The sequence below is a fragment of the Schistocerca nitens genome, chromosome 2, assembly GCF_023898315.1.
Source record: "Schistocerca nitens isolate TAMUIC-IGC-003100 chromosome 2, iqSchNite1.1, whole genome shotgun sequence".
Lineage (NCBI taxonomy): Eukaryota > Metazoa > Arthropoda > Insecta > Orthoptera > Acrididae > Schistocerca > Schistocerca nitens.
Genome location: NC_064615.1, coordinates 221,005,857 through 221,022,831, shown reverse-complemented (window position 1 = coordinate 221,022,831; position 16,975 = coordinate 221,005,857). Strand labels below are relative to the sequence as shown.

Here is a 16,975-nt window from a genome sequence, read left to right as displayed (position 1 = left end):
TTGACACAACACATTTTACAATCTCTGACACCTCTGAAAATTTATCAGAAACATTTATTTTGATTTTGGTATCATTTGAGTAAAGATGCAAAAATTTTGTTGTTTTATCAATGCATTTAAACGCAGTTTATTATTTGGTGGCCAATGAAATATCTGTTCCCTTTTTCCTTTCAAAATGCATTAGAAGAATTGTTGCCCCAATATATTCTTTGTTATACTGAATTATTGTAACCAATGACTTAAGGATTTCTAGACAAATTACTGCTCTAAACTACAGTAAATTGAAACTTGTCACAATGATTAGTGGATTAGTGATATTCAGGTGAAAGACGATCAATTACATCCTGGGTCACTCCATGCCGAGCAGTCCAGAGGTTCCTACACGAACATCGAGCATTTTGATAAAATTTTCTATGAACATTTGCACATGTTCCCAAGAAACACCGGTAAAGTTTCATGACCACCAATTCAGTACTGCAGAGATATAGTCATTTGTTTGACCTCCCCACAGTGCAGTTATCAACAGTGCACCTCTGGGTTCTCTGCAACATATTTTTGAAAGAAACTAAACTTGGCCATCTTGCACAACTTTTTGCACTCTCATAAGCAAAATAATAATAGAAAATATTTCTTGAATAATTTTCATATGGATAATTTGAAGCAAAATCGACAGAAAAAACAAGTGCTTGAAAAAATGTGAAGTTTACTTTCTCATATTTCTGGAGGTAATTGTAGAATAAGCCTGAAACTTTGCAAGTAAGTCTTAGAAGATAAATTTTAATTCTCCTAGTGCTTCCCAATAGTTTATAAATTTGGGACAAAGTTGATAATTTATGTAAAAACACCAAAATGGGTATTTTTAGTCCACTTTTACAAAAAAGGACTTCTGCAAACTCTTTTAAACCATTCTCATTAAATAGGCAACATTCTAATCCACTTAAAAAACTACATTTGGTTTTGCAAAGTAAGCATATTAGACCAAAAAAAAAAGGTGGAGGCCCGCTGAAGACGCACCCTTATTCCTCTGGTACTCAAATTTGGCATCTTTTATTTGGTCTAAAATTGTTTAGTATTCTCTGAGGAAGGTAATAGCTTAAGTCCTCATGACTTGGAAGTAAGATCGAGGCAGAGGTCAAAGAACATAAAACAGGGATTCTTTTTGTCACGACTCCTCTCTGTTTGTCCCCCCCCCCCTTACAATAACTACAGAATCAAGCTGGTTATAAATCTTTAATATTTAATTGTGAATTACCAAGGCAATGCATTACCAAGGTACTAGAGACCATGGAAGTAAAACTGTTGCATAACAGCTGCACCACACATCGTATACACTGCCTTCAAGCTTCACACCATTGTCACATTGTTTAAATTTTTGTGAAGTTCATAACAGTCTGTTTGGCATAATTTGGAAACGGTTCATGGTACAGACAATTCTGAGTGTACAATACTTTGTGTTTGCATTGTTCGTGGTTCCTATCAAACACTAGCGTACTGATGAAAAGTTGCATAAATGTGTTGCTATGGTCAATGATGGCTTAACCACTGTGGGTTTCTTTTAAAGTGAGAAAACCAGCATCCCCATTGCCATAGAGGCCACACCCGATAGGTGTGCAACAGCAGCCAAGTGTGGTTCTCTCTCTCACTACTGATAAGGGTTTCTTTAAACAGATCTCAAATCTGATGATACATTTATTTAAGTTTCAGAGGCCAAAGCTAGAAGAGATCTCTTTTACGGCCCTAAGCTTACATTTACTTCAAGCTTCCTGACTTTTTAGTTTCATTAATCTGCTGTTAAATATCATGAGGAAAACTATACTGCCGGCCCAACTTGTCACTGATGATGCTGTAATGTGCAATAATGTGCTGTTCCAGAATGCAGCACTCATTTCTTGATGACCTATAAAATAAATGTGCTCTGCCATGTGAGTGCAAAACACTTAGAAAGGCAGCCTTCTGTTCAGTGGAAGGCTTGCAGATATTTCCAGTCCACCATTCTTTTTCATAAAAAAGCACGCAGCATGTTGTTCTGGCTATATGTTGTGATGTCAATGTATGTCCTTCAGTACTATCGCTAATTTTGGTCAGAAAAGATGATGCGTCATTTGATACTACTGACCTGAGTTGTTGCTTCATCAACTAGCAAAAATGACATTAAACTAGCTTTCATCAGCAACAAATAAATCAAACAAAATAAAGTGTCACAAGAAGAGAAGTTTAAAAATGGGCATAGTCTAGCAGGAACTAAAGGAAATCATCATTATTTGTCAACTGTTGAAACAATTCAGGTCAGCTGAGTTTCAAATGATGCATCGTCTTTTCTGACTCATTACCTAAGCCTCATTAAAAATGAAGATTTATCATGAAAAAAATTTCAGTATGTTTAAAGAGAGACTGTGCCATGAACACCACCTTCTGATCTTCATGTGTGTTAGTTCCACATTCTGTTAATGTGACGAGTTGCAGGATCCCACCTCTATTAGTTTAGGAATAATGGCCTGCCAAACCGGAGGAATTTTGCCCATTTTCAGCTGCACAGAAAGTTGACCATACAAAAACAGCTCTGTTAGTTACAAGTTACAGAGGAAGCAAACACTTGGTGTAATCTTATGCATGTCTCTTAGATACATTCTCTATAAATTTCCTCAAAACTGAAACTGGTCGAGATGGCAGTAACTTTCAGATTGGAACACTTGTCATGAAATGCAAAAAGTCACAACTAAATTTCATATTTATCTGCATTTTGGGTGTATTTAAGAAAGAACTAATAGCTGAAAGCTGTTTCCAGTGTGAAACAAATAATTCTATTTAGCATACTGGGTGTGTGAGAATCTGTCTTTAATATTTTCACACATGTAGCAGCAGTAAGGTGCCTGCTAACTGATTCATTTAACTGCAACAGCACATATACATTCATTTAGCAAGTAGGTAGGTATGATTTTTATGTGATGTGACACAAATAGCAAAGGATATAAGACTGCAGACTGTTTCAACGCATACAGATATACAAAACAACAGAATCATCCAACCTTTGCTACTGTTTATGGCGACATTATAAAGACAGACTATATAGCAAAACAAACAAAGGACTGAGGTAAACCGAGATTTGCTGGACTAGGAAGCACGTGTTCTACAGGCTACCTAAGAATAACCAACAGTATACAAAGCATCGGCATAGCATGTGCTAAATTTTCCAGTACAGCATGGAAGGTACTTCATATGTAGTTTACATATAAAGTCTTCAAAGTATGTAGGCTCTTTCATACAATATTACATGGCCTATGGCTGACCTTTGCTGATAAATTGTTGAACAACTGAGAATTCATTATCTGTACTCCAATCTTGTTTGTAGATGAGACGACATTTAGAAGTGGCGGAAGAACAAATTTTCACCACCAAAATGTATGGAAAAACAAAAATGCTCATGGTACAATTGAGGCCACACACCAGCAGTTTCAGATGATGTGGGTTGCTGTGTGGGTTGGAACTTTAGGTGTTGCCCGGAGTCTGGTTTACACAGAATAATTTGAAAACACTCCAATAGAATGTGCCTCTGCTAAAATAGGTAGCATATGAGTTATGAATCATGGGAGTCCAGCACATCTGCATCCCACTGCAGGCACACTGGATGTTATCTACCATGATGGATACATTGGAAATAGGAACAGGAGGATCAGGGATCAGTTGTTTGGACCACACAACACTCCCCCCCCCCCCCCCCATTTTTCTCCATCTCTCAGCCCTTTGGTTTAATATGTGATAGGTCACTAAGACAACAAGTTGATGTGCCATGTATTTTTAATGCGGAAATGTGTCCTCAACGAACCACAAAAGCTTTTGAAAACATGCTATACCATCTGGTTTTGTTTGAAAGAGTGCAACAGTCTGTGACCTGACACATATATGCATGCACGTGTGAAAGTAAGTGGAAGGCATATTGAACATCAGTTTGTGACTTGCGAACTTTGTAAAATGGTCTTTCTTTAAAAATACAACAATGAAGGATTTTTAGCCAAATCTGTTTATATAGTTCTTTCCTTCTTTTGGTCAGAGGAACCCACACCCTAAGTTTATTTAAAGTGTTCCTGATACACCCTGTAAATAAAAAGTCACAAAGTACTTTCCACATGAGGTGTTCTTTCCTTGCAACTTCTGTCAAGTTTCTACAAGTTTTATTCAGTTGTCCTCTTTAAACAGACAATGCCATTTGAGGCTTGGAAATTAAAGCTCACTGTCGTATCAGTACCCAACTTCATAGTAACATTTTATACCTGCGGGCCGACACAGTTCACAGAATTGCATGCAACGGCACAAATTTTGTAACAGTTGTAAGTTTAGTTTCAAACAAATCTCTAGTCTGTAGCAACTTATTTCCAAAAACTTACACGTAGCCTTTCATTTTCTATTTGCCATCTATTACAAAGTGCTTCTCGTTCCCTGTTTGTTTTCTCCGACTGGTCAAGTGCAGTCTCCAGTTCCTTCTCCAGTTGGCGAGAGTTTTCTTGGAAATCTTCAAAATCATGCTCTACTCTCTGAACATCTTGCCTTGACTCATCCAACCTTTTAAAAACAGTAAAAACAATCAATTATTTACAATATCCAACAGTGACAAAGTGCATTTACAAAATTTTATATATTCAATACTTCAATATAAGCTAAAAGTGGAAGACAGCAATCCAATATGATTTTGATACAACACTGTCCTGTGTTACAACGAAACGCATGGCATTACACCATGTGCCTGAATGTTCCACCAACTTCCAATGATAGGAATTCATGCCATCATCGTGGAGCCATCAAAGAAACGGAGTTTGCACCTGTACACTGCACTCACAAAAGCAATGAGAAATACAAATTGATATAATTTTTATTTATTTGTCACTGCACTGATTATTTCAAGTTAATGCAAATCTACAATGCATGGTTGATGTGTCTAGATTTCTTTACCAATAAGCAACCTAGGGAAGACCGTTGGAGGGTTATGCCATCACAAATCAAGTTCTATATGATGTAGTACTCATTGACTCTGCTTTCAGAGATATGCACCACAAATGGACAATACAAAGTCAACATAGTACAGTTACTGTACTTCTCATAAGGATTCTAACCAGAGAAATAAGATTTACATTTCAGCTTGGCAGCAAGCAGCAGTAAATGACTACCAGGGTGATGTGGTAAGATAGCCAGTGTGTGGAGTGGCACACGGCACGCATTTAGCTTGCAATTTCTGATGGAACAAACACAAACTAATAAAACAGTGCCTACCAAACTGACATGATGTATTAGGTTGGTGCAGAAGTTCGAAATGTTTTTCTGTAAGTTTAATAAACACAAGATACACACAACACTGATTTTAGTCATCAATAATAAATTCTTCAATGTTTACAACAGCTTGCCAATGTTGGGGCAACTTTTTGATTCTGCGACTATAAAGTATGTCGTTTTGAGGCTAAGAACTCACTGTGCCATATTTGGAGTGTATTTTCATCCAGAAAGGAATTTCCTTGAAGGTTGTTCACCAGATAGTGAAAAAGGTGAAAATCTGGGGGCAATAGATCAGCTAAAAAAGTGGATGTGGAGTGATTTCCAAACCCATTTCCTGTATAGTATTTTCTGTCAGTCTAATAGAATCCGGGCGGGTGTTATCACGGAGTGGCATCACTTCACACAGACTTCCTGGTTTTTATTCTTGGATTGTGTCTGCAAGACATCTCAGTTGTTGACAATAAAGGTCAGCAATGATGAGTACACCTCAGGGAAGCAATTCATAGTATGCCACACCATTGCTGTTCCACCAGATGAATATCATCATCTTTTGTGGATGTGCACGTCTTTGTACAGAGATTGCCGCTTTGTTTGGGCTCAATCATTCCTTTCTTTTCCTTATGTTAACATAAAGACTCCATTTTTTGTCACCAATAACGATGCAGGATAGCAATCGTCAGTGCTGTTCAAAAGCCAACAGATGACAAGCAAGCAGAAGTGAACATGTTGCCAACCGCTAAATTTTGTGATTATGGCTTAGAGCATGTATTACACACACACACACACACACACACACTTTTTGAACTTTCTCCACAGCATGTAAATGTCACATGACGGTGCAATGATCAGAGTGCATCACCTTTGTCAGTTGTCGAGTACATTGACGTGGATCACTGAGATTTGAGGACGAAGATGTTTAAATGCATTAATCCACAAAAGTCATCCTGAATGTGGAGGCACACTAACATCAAAACAATCCACCTTAAAACAAGAAAACCCTTTTCTTGCAGTGTTCTGTCCAATGTTGGAAATGTTCCAATTTCTCCACCTGGCACTCCCATTTTATAGCATACACAGCTCCACTCACTATCTCCTAATGACAAAATGTAACTCAAATAGCAACAGCAAACTACAAGTAAAAAAATGGCTATTGATAAATAGCAACCAAAATACCATCATGCACAACAAAAACACTACAAACTTATGCACCGAGCTAATAACGGAGTCATATGACATGCCAAGACCCTGCCAGATGATTGCAGTGTGCTCCACTTTTGCCTTATGCCACATCTATGCTAGTGACAATTTATAAAAATTGCTGCTTTGGTCATGCAATTGTCTGTACCCAGGAAAATGAGAAACAATGCCGAGTTCAATGTTCATTTTGTTGGTCTTGTGGAGAAATATCCATGTATTTACAATCATAGAAGTGCCATACATGAAAACATGTGATTCCTTTAATTTGTATATGGAAGAAAAAAAAAAGATAATACAACTTGATAAAAACACACAAGATTGTTTGCTATGAAACATGTCTGTAATTTGTATACTGATTTGCTGGAGCTAATGTAATAGATCCTTTCCGTATGCCACAAGATGTACGAGGGTTGGAACTTAAATAGTGGCAACCATTTATTCACAACTGATACAAAAGAGTCACATGTTTGCACCTGTTACTGTCCTTCAAAGTAGTCACCAGCATTGTGTAGAACCCGTTGCCAGCGATGTGGAAGGTGTAGTATACCTTTAGCAGAGCCTGTTCTGTTGATGGTGCAAATGGAGCAGTCTACTGCCTGTCAAATCTCTGGAACAGTTCTGAAGCGAATGCCACGAAGTGGTTCCTTCATCTTCAGAATCAAATCAAAGTCACAAGGACTTAAGTTTGGGGAGTATAGTGGATGGTACAATACTTCCCAGTCCCATTGGCCAAACAGAGCAGCCACAGCTTGCAAAGTATGCGCCCAAGCACTGTCATGCAAAATGATGGGTGGGTTGCATAGACAGTGTCGCCATTTCTTTCGCAAAGCGGATTGCAGGTGATGGTGACTGATTTGATTTCAAAGACAGAGGAACCACTTCGTGGCATTCGCTTCAGAACTGTTCCAGAGATTCGACAGGCAGTAGACCGCTCCACTCGCACCGTCAACAGAACACACTCTGCTAACGGTATACTACGCCTTCCACATCATTGGCAATTGGTTCTACGGCAATTGGTTCTACACAACGCTGGTGACTACTTTGAAGGACAGTAACAGGTGCAAACATGTAACTCTTTTATATTGGTTGTGAATAAATAGTTGCCACTATTTAAGTTCCAAGCCTCATACATTGATCTGAAAAGATAACACTTACACTAAGAAAGAAATTACAGAGCCGATTTCTCAACTGTGCATAGTTTATAGGTTGATGGTCTTCTGTCTTTTAATGTGAATTAACAACAGGGTGGTCTACACTGTGCTGCACATATGACAGAATATTGCCACCATGAATCTGTACAAAATTATGAAACATACAGTTTGACCTACAACATCAATTTTATTCATATTATAATTTACTGAGGTATCCAACACCCAGATCTCCCAAACTAACATGCCAAAAGAACATTTCAAATATGTTCCTCCACCGGATAATTAGTAATTAAATATATTCCATTCATTAGTTAATCAGCTACGATGATATGGTCTCATTAAATGTTTTGTGTGAGGAAAAGCTTCACCCACAGCAAAATAAAAAGGAAATCTGCAGTGTTCTCCTGACAAAGGTATTAGGAACCTAAGTGGGAGTGTGCCTCCAAATGCTTTACCAAAAGAACTTTCTTTTACTACTCTCCCATCACTAGTGTGGCCATACTCCCCAACAGTCTACTGATAAAAATAATTCATCTGTATCTGGAACAGCTAACAAGACTAGGAATTTTAATTATAAAATTCTGATTCAGATTTAGCACGAGTTTTAATTCTGAATTCTTTCCATCAAAACTATCAACACACTTTGGGTGATTCCGTAGTTTCCAGCAACAATCAGCTGTTTTCTTCCAGATTCACTGAGTTCGTGTTAACAAATACTCAGACGTCACATTTTTTTTATCTTGCCTTTGACATTTCAGCCGCAGTTCTTCAAATGGTTGTGTTTTCTCAGCAAACATCAAAGGAAAGAGGGACACATATTCAACTGTTTAAACATCTTAAAAGAATCACATTCATTCACATTTGTATGCCAGTAAGAATTTACCCAACAATGTTTTTTTAAACTTTTGTTGATTAGCATTAATACAGTTGAACAAAGTCAGAACATCTACACTGTCCAAAAACAACAGGGTACCACATTACTAATGGTTGGTTAGTTGTTTTGGGGAAGGAGACCAGACAGCGAGGTCATCGGTCTCATCGGATTAGGGAAGGACGGGGAAGGAAGTTGGCCATGCCCTTTGAAAGGAATCATACCGGCATTTGCCTGGAGCGATTTAGGGAAATCATGGAAAACCTAAATCAGGATGCCTGGACGCGGGATTGAACCGTCGTCCTCCCGAATGCCCACATTACTAATGCCGAATCACTTCTACTGCATTAACTCACAAGCATGCCATGCCGCTTCCATGAATCTTCCATTCCACGTCAGTTGGCAGGTCATGTTAGTGGGTACCTTGCATAAGAACTACCTAGTGACACCCCACCTCTCCTTGCACTTTTCACACTTCATGTGCAACATATGCACATTATGTGCACCAAAATACTCCTCACATATTGTCTATTATCTAAAACATCTTTTCTGTCTTTACCTTCCAGTACTATTTTACAAAAATAATCTTAAACGTGGTGCGAGCAGGAACATCGAACTACACTACAGATTAATTGGTTATCACAACTATTATTTTGCAGTTTCATTCATTGGCTTCACCAATTCACAATGAAACTGACATTTTTCAGGCTAACCTAGCTTCATGTTCTGCTACAGATTTATTCCCAAGGAGGGGCTGATATCACACACTAGCCATGATCACCAATAAACTGAAAATCAATGTGGGGAGAGAATCAATGTTTGATGGCTCCCATTTTCAAAACCAACAGTTGGCATCTTTAACAGTGCAAGAACATATATATCACTCAGTTTCACACAACATACAAAATACAGTATCTAGGAATGGTTACGTTGTTGATCCTCCTTTACAGTATAATTCGGTAAATGAAATTGTTCAACAGATTATTTATCCAAATTATTTCCAGTTCTGTTTATTTACGACTATATTTGCTTCAGAATAAAGTTAGTGACAGCTAACTGTGTACATGTCATGTACTGTATTTCTCTAGGTGAAACATTTATTTTAAACAACAGTGATGCAAGCAACAAAAGTGCATGAAAAACTGCTAACAAATAACGCAAAGCAAACATAGTAATACATGTTGTTGTTGGTGGTGATGTGTACAAGGACTAAACATCTTTATTACTAGTCACTTGTTCCATTGGAAATTCATGTGAACTGAAATGAAATGAGGAAAGGAGAAGTCAGCTCCAGGCTCTTTAAGCTGTTCGTCATGGATGAAAATCTGCAGGCCAGTAGCTTAAGACAGATAGTTAAATGTGAGATATAACCCAGGCAGCAGAAACTGCAACTGGTCCCAAGGAACAGATGCTTGTGTAGAAGCAAACATAGCTGGAGGGACCCCGTGGTAGATACATAGCAGGAAGTGCACCCTCTGTACCCGACCTACAGCTGCATTGCTGAAGGGTGCACCAAGAAGGATCATCACATTCAGTATGACTAAAGTGGGATGAGAAAAGGAAGACTTGTATATGCCAGAGAGCTTATTACCTTAAACAGTTACATAAATAATGTATGTACATAAAAAATTAAAAATTTATGACACTGCAGGGAGTGAAAGTAGTGGGATGCTGTTCTGGGCACAGGCTGCACAAGAGATGCTGCCCTTGTTCCCACCCCTGACACCAAACACTGAGGTGCATTAAATTTTATTAGATCCACTTTCTCTCAGGAAATGTACAACTTTTTTAGCTACTATCACACTGCCTACAAGTATCTGGGGTAGGGAGGTTCATGGCTTGTCTAATATTAGCAAGCAGACACACACTGTGAGAATATGGAATAGTGTGAGGACTACCATAGCTGCATTGAGATGGTCCTCTTGACGTAAAATAACCTTGTGGGAAAGTCTGGTGCGGCCGATATGTAGCTGGCACAGAATAATTACATCTTTCTGGGAGGCTCAATGAGCAGTATGTCATGCCTTTGTGATTCCCACTGTTGTGTCTTGCTCATACAGCATAGACACAATGAGGTAGCTAGGTGCACGCTAAACTAACGCAGACGGGCTTGAAGTTCTGGAACATGAGACTTATTAATGAATAAGAAGAAAAGTACGTAGATGTTACTTAACTTTTATTCTCTTGTTGGAATACATCTCTTGAATAGTAGTAAGCTATGAGCACTGATACAAATGGCGCCTTGCTAGGTAGTAGCTATGGACTAAGCTGAAGGCTATTCTATCTGTCTCTCGGCAAATGAGAGGAAAGCTTCGTACGTCTGGTCGCAAGCTATGTCGTCCGTACAACTGGGGCGAGGTCTAGTCCGTGTCTTGTGACCTGCCATGTGGTGGCGCTAGGTTTGCGATTACACAGTGGCGACACGCGGGTCCGACATGTACTAAGGACCGCGGCCGATTTAAGTTACCACCTAGCAAGTGTGGTGTCTAGCGGTGACACCACACCCACGACTGCCTACAGTTTGTTGTTGGCCATTGTAGACTGCCGTTCCTTATTGCAAGATTTCAAAATTTGTCTCAGTTACAATTGTAGGTCTGTGCCCAGTACTCAGAGTTCAAGTTTTTCTCCTGTGGTTGCTTCAAGCTAACTTGTTAGTGAGTTCATTTAGCAGTACATCCACTTGGCTCAGTATCCAGATGAATTTTATGGCTTTGGAACTTAGGAAGTCAACTAATGTGTCTTGGATATTGGTAACCAAAAAATTTCTGGGATAGTGCTGCTATATTTCTTGTAGGCAGTTCACGAGCTCACTACAAACCAGGAAGTTCTTCATAGTGAGGTTTTTGATGTGTTGAAAAGCCCAAAATATAGCTACAGGCTCTTAAATGGGATGGCTGTGGAGAACTCAATCTTCGAGTGACTGGTTACCTAGGTAAAGTTCCAGAGTTGACAAAAACTGCGTGAAGAGAGTTTTTGTGGGAGAATATTGATACACATGACTCAGGGACCAATTTTTTATTTTCTGTGTGGTTTCCTCATGAAGTGCACAGCACTGCGCAATGATGTTGAACTGTAATACAGGTGAAGGTCATCCATATGCAGTAACAGACTTTGGGTCCCACGGCAGTAATGATGTCATCGACAGCAATGATGAAGATGTTTAGGCTTGAAACCAATCACCGAGGGACTCAATTTTCTGTAAACACTGGCTGCAGAGGGTTGAACCTATCTTGACTCAAAACACTTGGAGGGATATTAAATTCTGCATAAAACGGGTAAGCAACCCTGGAAAGCTCACTCTTGCAAAGCAGGGAGACAGTAATGGCACCAGGTGGTACTGGATACTTTCTGCAGATCAAAACATTGATCAGCTGTCGGTAATGTGTGAAAGTGCACTGCAGATCCCAGACAAATCAGTTATTTTGTGGTGGAAAAGAGTGCCCAAAAACCGCTACGAAAATGTAACAAATTTCCTCTGTCTTACAGGCACCAACGCAGGCTTTTGTTGACTATGATTTTAAATAAATTACATTGTTCATTCATGAAAGAGATTGACCAATAGTCAAAATTTGTGGGCATTTTCCTGGTTTTAGAATAGCAATATTAATACTCTGCTGCCACTGAGAAGGAAATTCCTTGTTTCACCTAATATGATTAACTAACTCAAGCAAGTCTTTAAGCTTTTGATTGTGGACTTTATGGGGTCCAGGGACTGTGTTTCACACTGCTCGAGCAGCAGAGCTCCCACTCATTAAATGGGTCACTGTACAATTCATGACCTTGCATATGGAAGAATAAGTAGTTTCGCTCTGACAGGCATTTCCAGGTAAGGAAATTAGGATGATAGTGCATGGCGTCACTTCAGCAAAGTGTGCCACGAAACATTCAGCAATGACCAGGGGATTAATAAATGTCATCACTGACGGAGATTCCAGGGACTAATGCGCACGGCTGGTGGCCGCAAATACACTGGAGCTTAGTCCATGCTTGCGACGATGGGGTGTGGGCACTCGTAGATAGCACGTACTGTTCCCAACACTACTGATTTTTTTGTCTTAAAAACTGTTCCTTGATTTGAAGTATCTTGAATTGTATTAAAGGCTCCATAGAAAGATGGCTTTTGTGTTGTTGAAGCACCTTTCTACACTCTCTGATAGCTGCAGCTATTTCTTTAGACCAACACAGCACAGGTTTCCAGTGCAAAAGGCCCAAAGATAATTGTTTCTGTACTGTGTGTAATCATGTCAATAGTATCTCATACCACTCCTTCGATATCCTCTTGGCTGGCTTCAAAAGTTGCTTTGGAGGTGAAAGGTTACAGAGTTGGCTTTCCAAAGCGACCAAAGCAGGGCATATTTCACCGAGATGCTTCTGCTTCAAATGGAGTGCCAATAACAGAGACTATACTTATTCAGCATTTGATCATGAGAGCACCTAGCAACTTCCAATAAATTTTAAACATATTTTCAAATTTTTTTTACACATTTCCTTGCTTGTACTCTTAACGTTAATTATTTTACACATTAACTCATTTTAAATATCATGACGACACTTTTTCAATTACAAGCAACATGTCCTGTGGACACATTCTCTCTCTTTAATGCAGTCATTTCCATTGCCTTCTGCATCCTCATGTCGCGAAGCACTGCTGATTCTTCCTCCTTTTGGGGGGATTTTCGCACGCCAATGCCAAGAGGTTGCCCTGAAACACTGTCTGCTCAGCCACAGTTTTTTTACAAAGCCATTGGCACAACTACAGTCAAGATGGTGTAAGAAGATCACTGACAACTAAAGTGCTGACACCAGCTTCCAACAGCGAAGTGCAAACGGCTGCAGATGAGACAATAGCTTTCCATAGAGCTCCAACAAAAATGAGGCACTGCCATAGAGATGTTTACAGTTTCATGTTACATGATTCATTAGGTAGTAGTGCGAACATGCCACATCCAGCCCACTACAACTGTCTGAGATCATCTTGTGCCACCTCTACTATAGGGCAGTCTTCGGGCACCACTGCTGATGAGTTTAATTCAAAATGTGGCTGATTTCTAACCCGGGACCCCGAACATTTTGACTACTAGTCAAAGACACTACACCTGTACAATGGAGTTAAGGCAGACAGATTGATTGGTTGGTTGGTGGAGGGGAATAAGCAGTGCCGTCATCAGTCTCATAACCTAAGGTGCCAGAAATCAAGGGAGGAACGACACAAACAGCACAGTCCAATCAAGGGGAAGGGGAAGGGGAAGGGAAAAGGGGCAAACACAGAGGTAAATTACAGTTCTGTTTATGGTGGGTGTGATAAGATATCCTGTGAAACTTTACCAAATGCCTTCTCTGAAGACTACCTAGAACAGATAGTTAGGACCTTACTCATGATGTAATTATATTGGATCTAATGGCAAGGCAACAAATGGACCCGACCTCTTTGAGGATTTCCACACCACAACTGGTATCAGTGACCATGACACTATTGTGGCAACAATGATTACCAAAATACAAAGGACAACTAAAACAAGCAAGAAACTAGATAAAAAAAGACCGTAGTATCATATCTCAATGAGGAACCTGAAACTTTCAGCACAGGGCAGGACCATGTAGAGGAACTCTGGACCATGTTTAAAAGAATAGTTGACCATGCACTGGACTGATATGTGCCCAAGTAGAGCAGTTCATATTGAGAGGGAACCACCATAGTTTACAGTCACTGCAAATAAACTGCTAAAGAAACAGGGATTACTGCATAACAGTCATAAAATAAAGTGTAGTGCTATAGATATAGAGATGCTGAATAAAACACGTTTGGCTGTCAAGAGAGCAATGCATGATGCCTTCAGTAACTCCATAGCAGAATACTGTCAAGTGACCTTTCACAGAACCCAATGAAATTCTGGTAATATGTAGGGGCTGTTAGTGCACCAAAGTTAAGTGTCCAGTCACTAGTGAATGAGACAGGAACTGAAACTGAGGATTGCAACGCAAAAGCTGAAATGTTTAACTCCATTTTCAAATGTTCCTTTACAGAGGAAAATCGACGACAATTGCCCCAATTTAATCTTCATACCACGGAAAAGGCGAATGAAATAAGTATTCATGTCAGTGGTATTGATATACAGCTGAAATGGTTAATACTGAACAAAGCTTCAGGTCCATTGGGATCGCTGTCAGATTCTGTACTGAATTTGCGGCTGAGTTAGCCCCTCTCCTAACTATAATCTATCATAGATCCCTCGAACAAAAACCGAGCCCAGTTCTTCGAAAAAGACACAGGTCACAGTTGTCTACAAGAAGGATAGCAAACGATCCACAAAACTACTATCCAATATTCATGACATCAATTTGTTGCAAAATCTTAGAACATATTATGAGCTCAAATATAATGAGGTACCTCGAACAGAAGGCCAATGCCAACCAGCATGGATTTTGAAAACACCAATCATGAGAAACCCAACTCGCACTTTTATCACATGACATATTGAAAGTTTTGCACCAAACAAACAGGTAAAAGCTGCATTTTTTGATTTCTGGAAAGCATTTGACTCAGTACTACACCTACGCTTACTGCGAAAAGTATGATCATATGGAGTAACAAGTGAAATTTGTGACTGGATTGAGGACTTTTTGGTAGGAAGGATGCAATATGTTATTTTGGATGGATAGTCATTGTCAGATGTACGAGTAACTTAGGGTGTGCTCCATGGAAGTGTGTTGGGACCCTTGCTGTTCAAGTCATATATTAATGACCTTGTGGACAATATTAATAGCAAAATCAAGCTTTCTGCAGATGATGCAGTTATCTATAATGAAGTAATATCTGAAAGAAGCTGCATAAATATTCGGTCAGATCTTGTTAAGATTTCAAAGTTGTACAGAGATTGGCAACTTGCTCTAAATGTTCAGAAATGTACAATTTCGCACTTCAGAAAACGAAATAATGTAGTATCCAATGACTATAATATCAATGAGTCACCACTGGAATTGGCCAACTCATACAAATACCAATACTTTGTAGGGTTACGAAATGGAATGATCAAATACATTCAGTCATGGGTAAAGTAGGTGGTAGACCAGTTTATTGATCAATTACTGGGAAGTGCAATCAATCTACAAAGAAGGTTGCTCACAAATAACTTGTGTGACCAGTTCTAGAATACTGTCGAAAGTGTGTGGGACCCTTACCAGATAGGACTAACGGGGGATATTGAACATGTACAGAGAAGGGCAGCATGAATGGTCGCAGGTTTGTTTAATCCGTGGGAGAGTGTCACAGAGATACTGTAGAACTCAACTGGAAGACTCTTGAAGACAAACATAAACTATCCTGAGAAAGTCAATTAACGAAATTTCAGGACTTGGCTTTAAATTATTACTCTAGATACATACAACAACCCCCTACTTATCACTCACATAGGGATTGTGATTAGAATAAGTGCTGCATGCACAGAGGCATTCAAACAAGCATTCTTCCCACACTCCATACATGAATGGAACACGAAGAAACCCTAATAACTGGTACAATAGGACATACCTTCTGCCATGCACCTCATGTTGGTTTGAAGAAAAGAGATGTCGATGTAGCAAAGGAACGTTATGACACCTGGAAGAGTAAAGAACAGGACAGGGGCAGGCGAATTTAGGGAGAGCATGTGTGCCCCAGAAATACTATGCACAGTGGGACACCAGCACTGCCATCGACGTGTCCTGATTACCACACCATACCATAACCACAACACAACGGGGACAACAGGGGAAGAAGACACAAGAAAAGGAGAAACAACTGCACAAAACACCACATAAAATGTAGGGAAAAAGGTGGGGAGAAACTGGCCAGTGTAGAGGCAAGGTGAAGGCCTCCATAACCAATGTTGTGCTAACTGAGGGACTCCAATTCCTGGGGAAAATTCAAGGTCTTACACATTGGAGGACAAACCTCATTTGAGAAGAAAATCAAGGACAGTTGTAACAATGCGAGGACCGTCCACTAACGCCTGGGACAAGAAAGGTGGGACGACGTATTTAATGCAAAGGGCCAAAGGAGGGGGCAGTCCAGCAAAATATGGATCACCGTGAGGGAAGCCCCATATCTACAAAGGGGAGGGCGGCTCATTTAGAGTAAAAAAAGGGTCAAACTAGTATGCTCAACACAAAGATGGCAGACGTTGGTAGATTCTGACCATGAGAGGTGGAGGGAAGACCACCACATGGTGAGACTCTCCTTGATTGTGCAAGCTTTATCAGACAGGGTGTATAGCATCCCAAGAGTCGACCGACGACTGGGTAAAAAGAGATTTGATGTAAAGCCGCAAAGGGGTCAGGGAGCCACACAATCAGCAAGTTCATTATCTGGTATACCTGCATGGCCAGGAGCCCAAAGGAAATCAACTGAATAAGCAGCATCAACATGATCAGCGAGAAGGTAAGGGATGTCAGAGACTAAGAGGTGGCAGGAAAAACACTGAGTGATACCTGAAGGCTACTAGTTGAGTCTATACAT

At 39.8% G+C, this 16,975-nt stretch overlaps 1 protein-coding gene across 3 annotated transcripts in view; it reads right to left on the bottom strand.

Moving 5' to 3' along the window:
* LOC126235938 (nuclear distribution protein nudE-like 1-A) overlaps positions 1–16,975 on the bottom strand; it is a 159,578-nt gene that overhangs the window by 118,250 nt on the left and 24,353 nt on the right. For all 3 annotated transcript variants that reach the window (XR_007544845.1, XM_049944907.1, XM_049944906.1), the window contains exon 3: positions 4,383–4,557. Coding sequence is in view for 2 of the 3 variants with exons in the window: in XM_049944907.1 (XP_049800864.1) it covers positions 4,383–4,557 (175 nt within the window). In the remaining variant the exon portion in view is untranslated. The remainder of the gene's footprint in view (positions 1–4,382; positions 4,558–16,975) is intronic.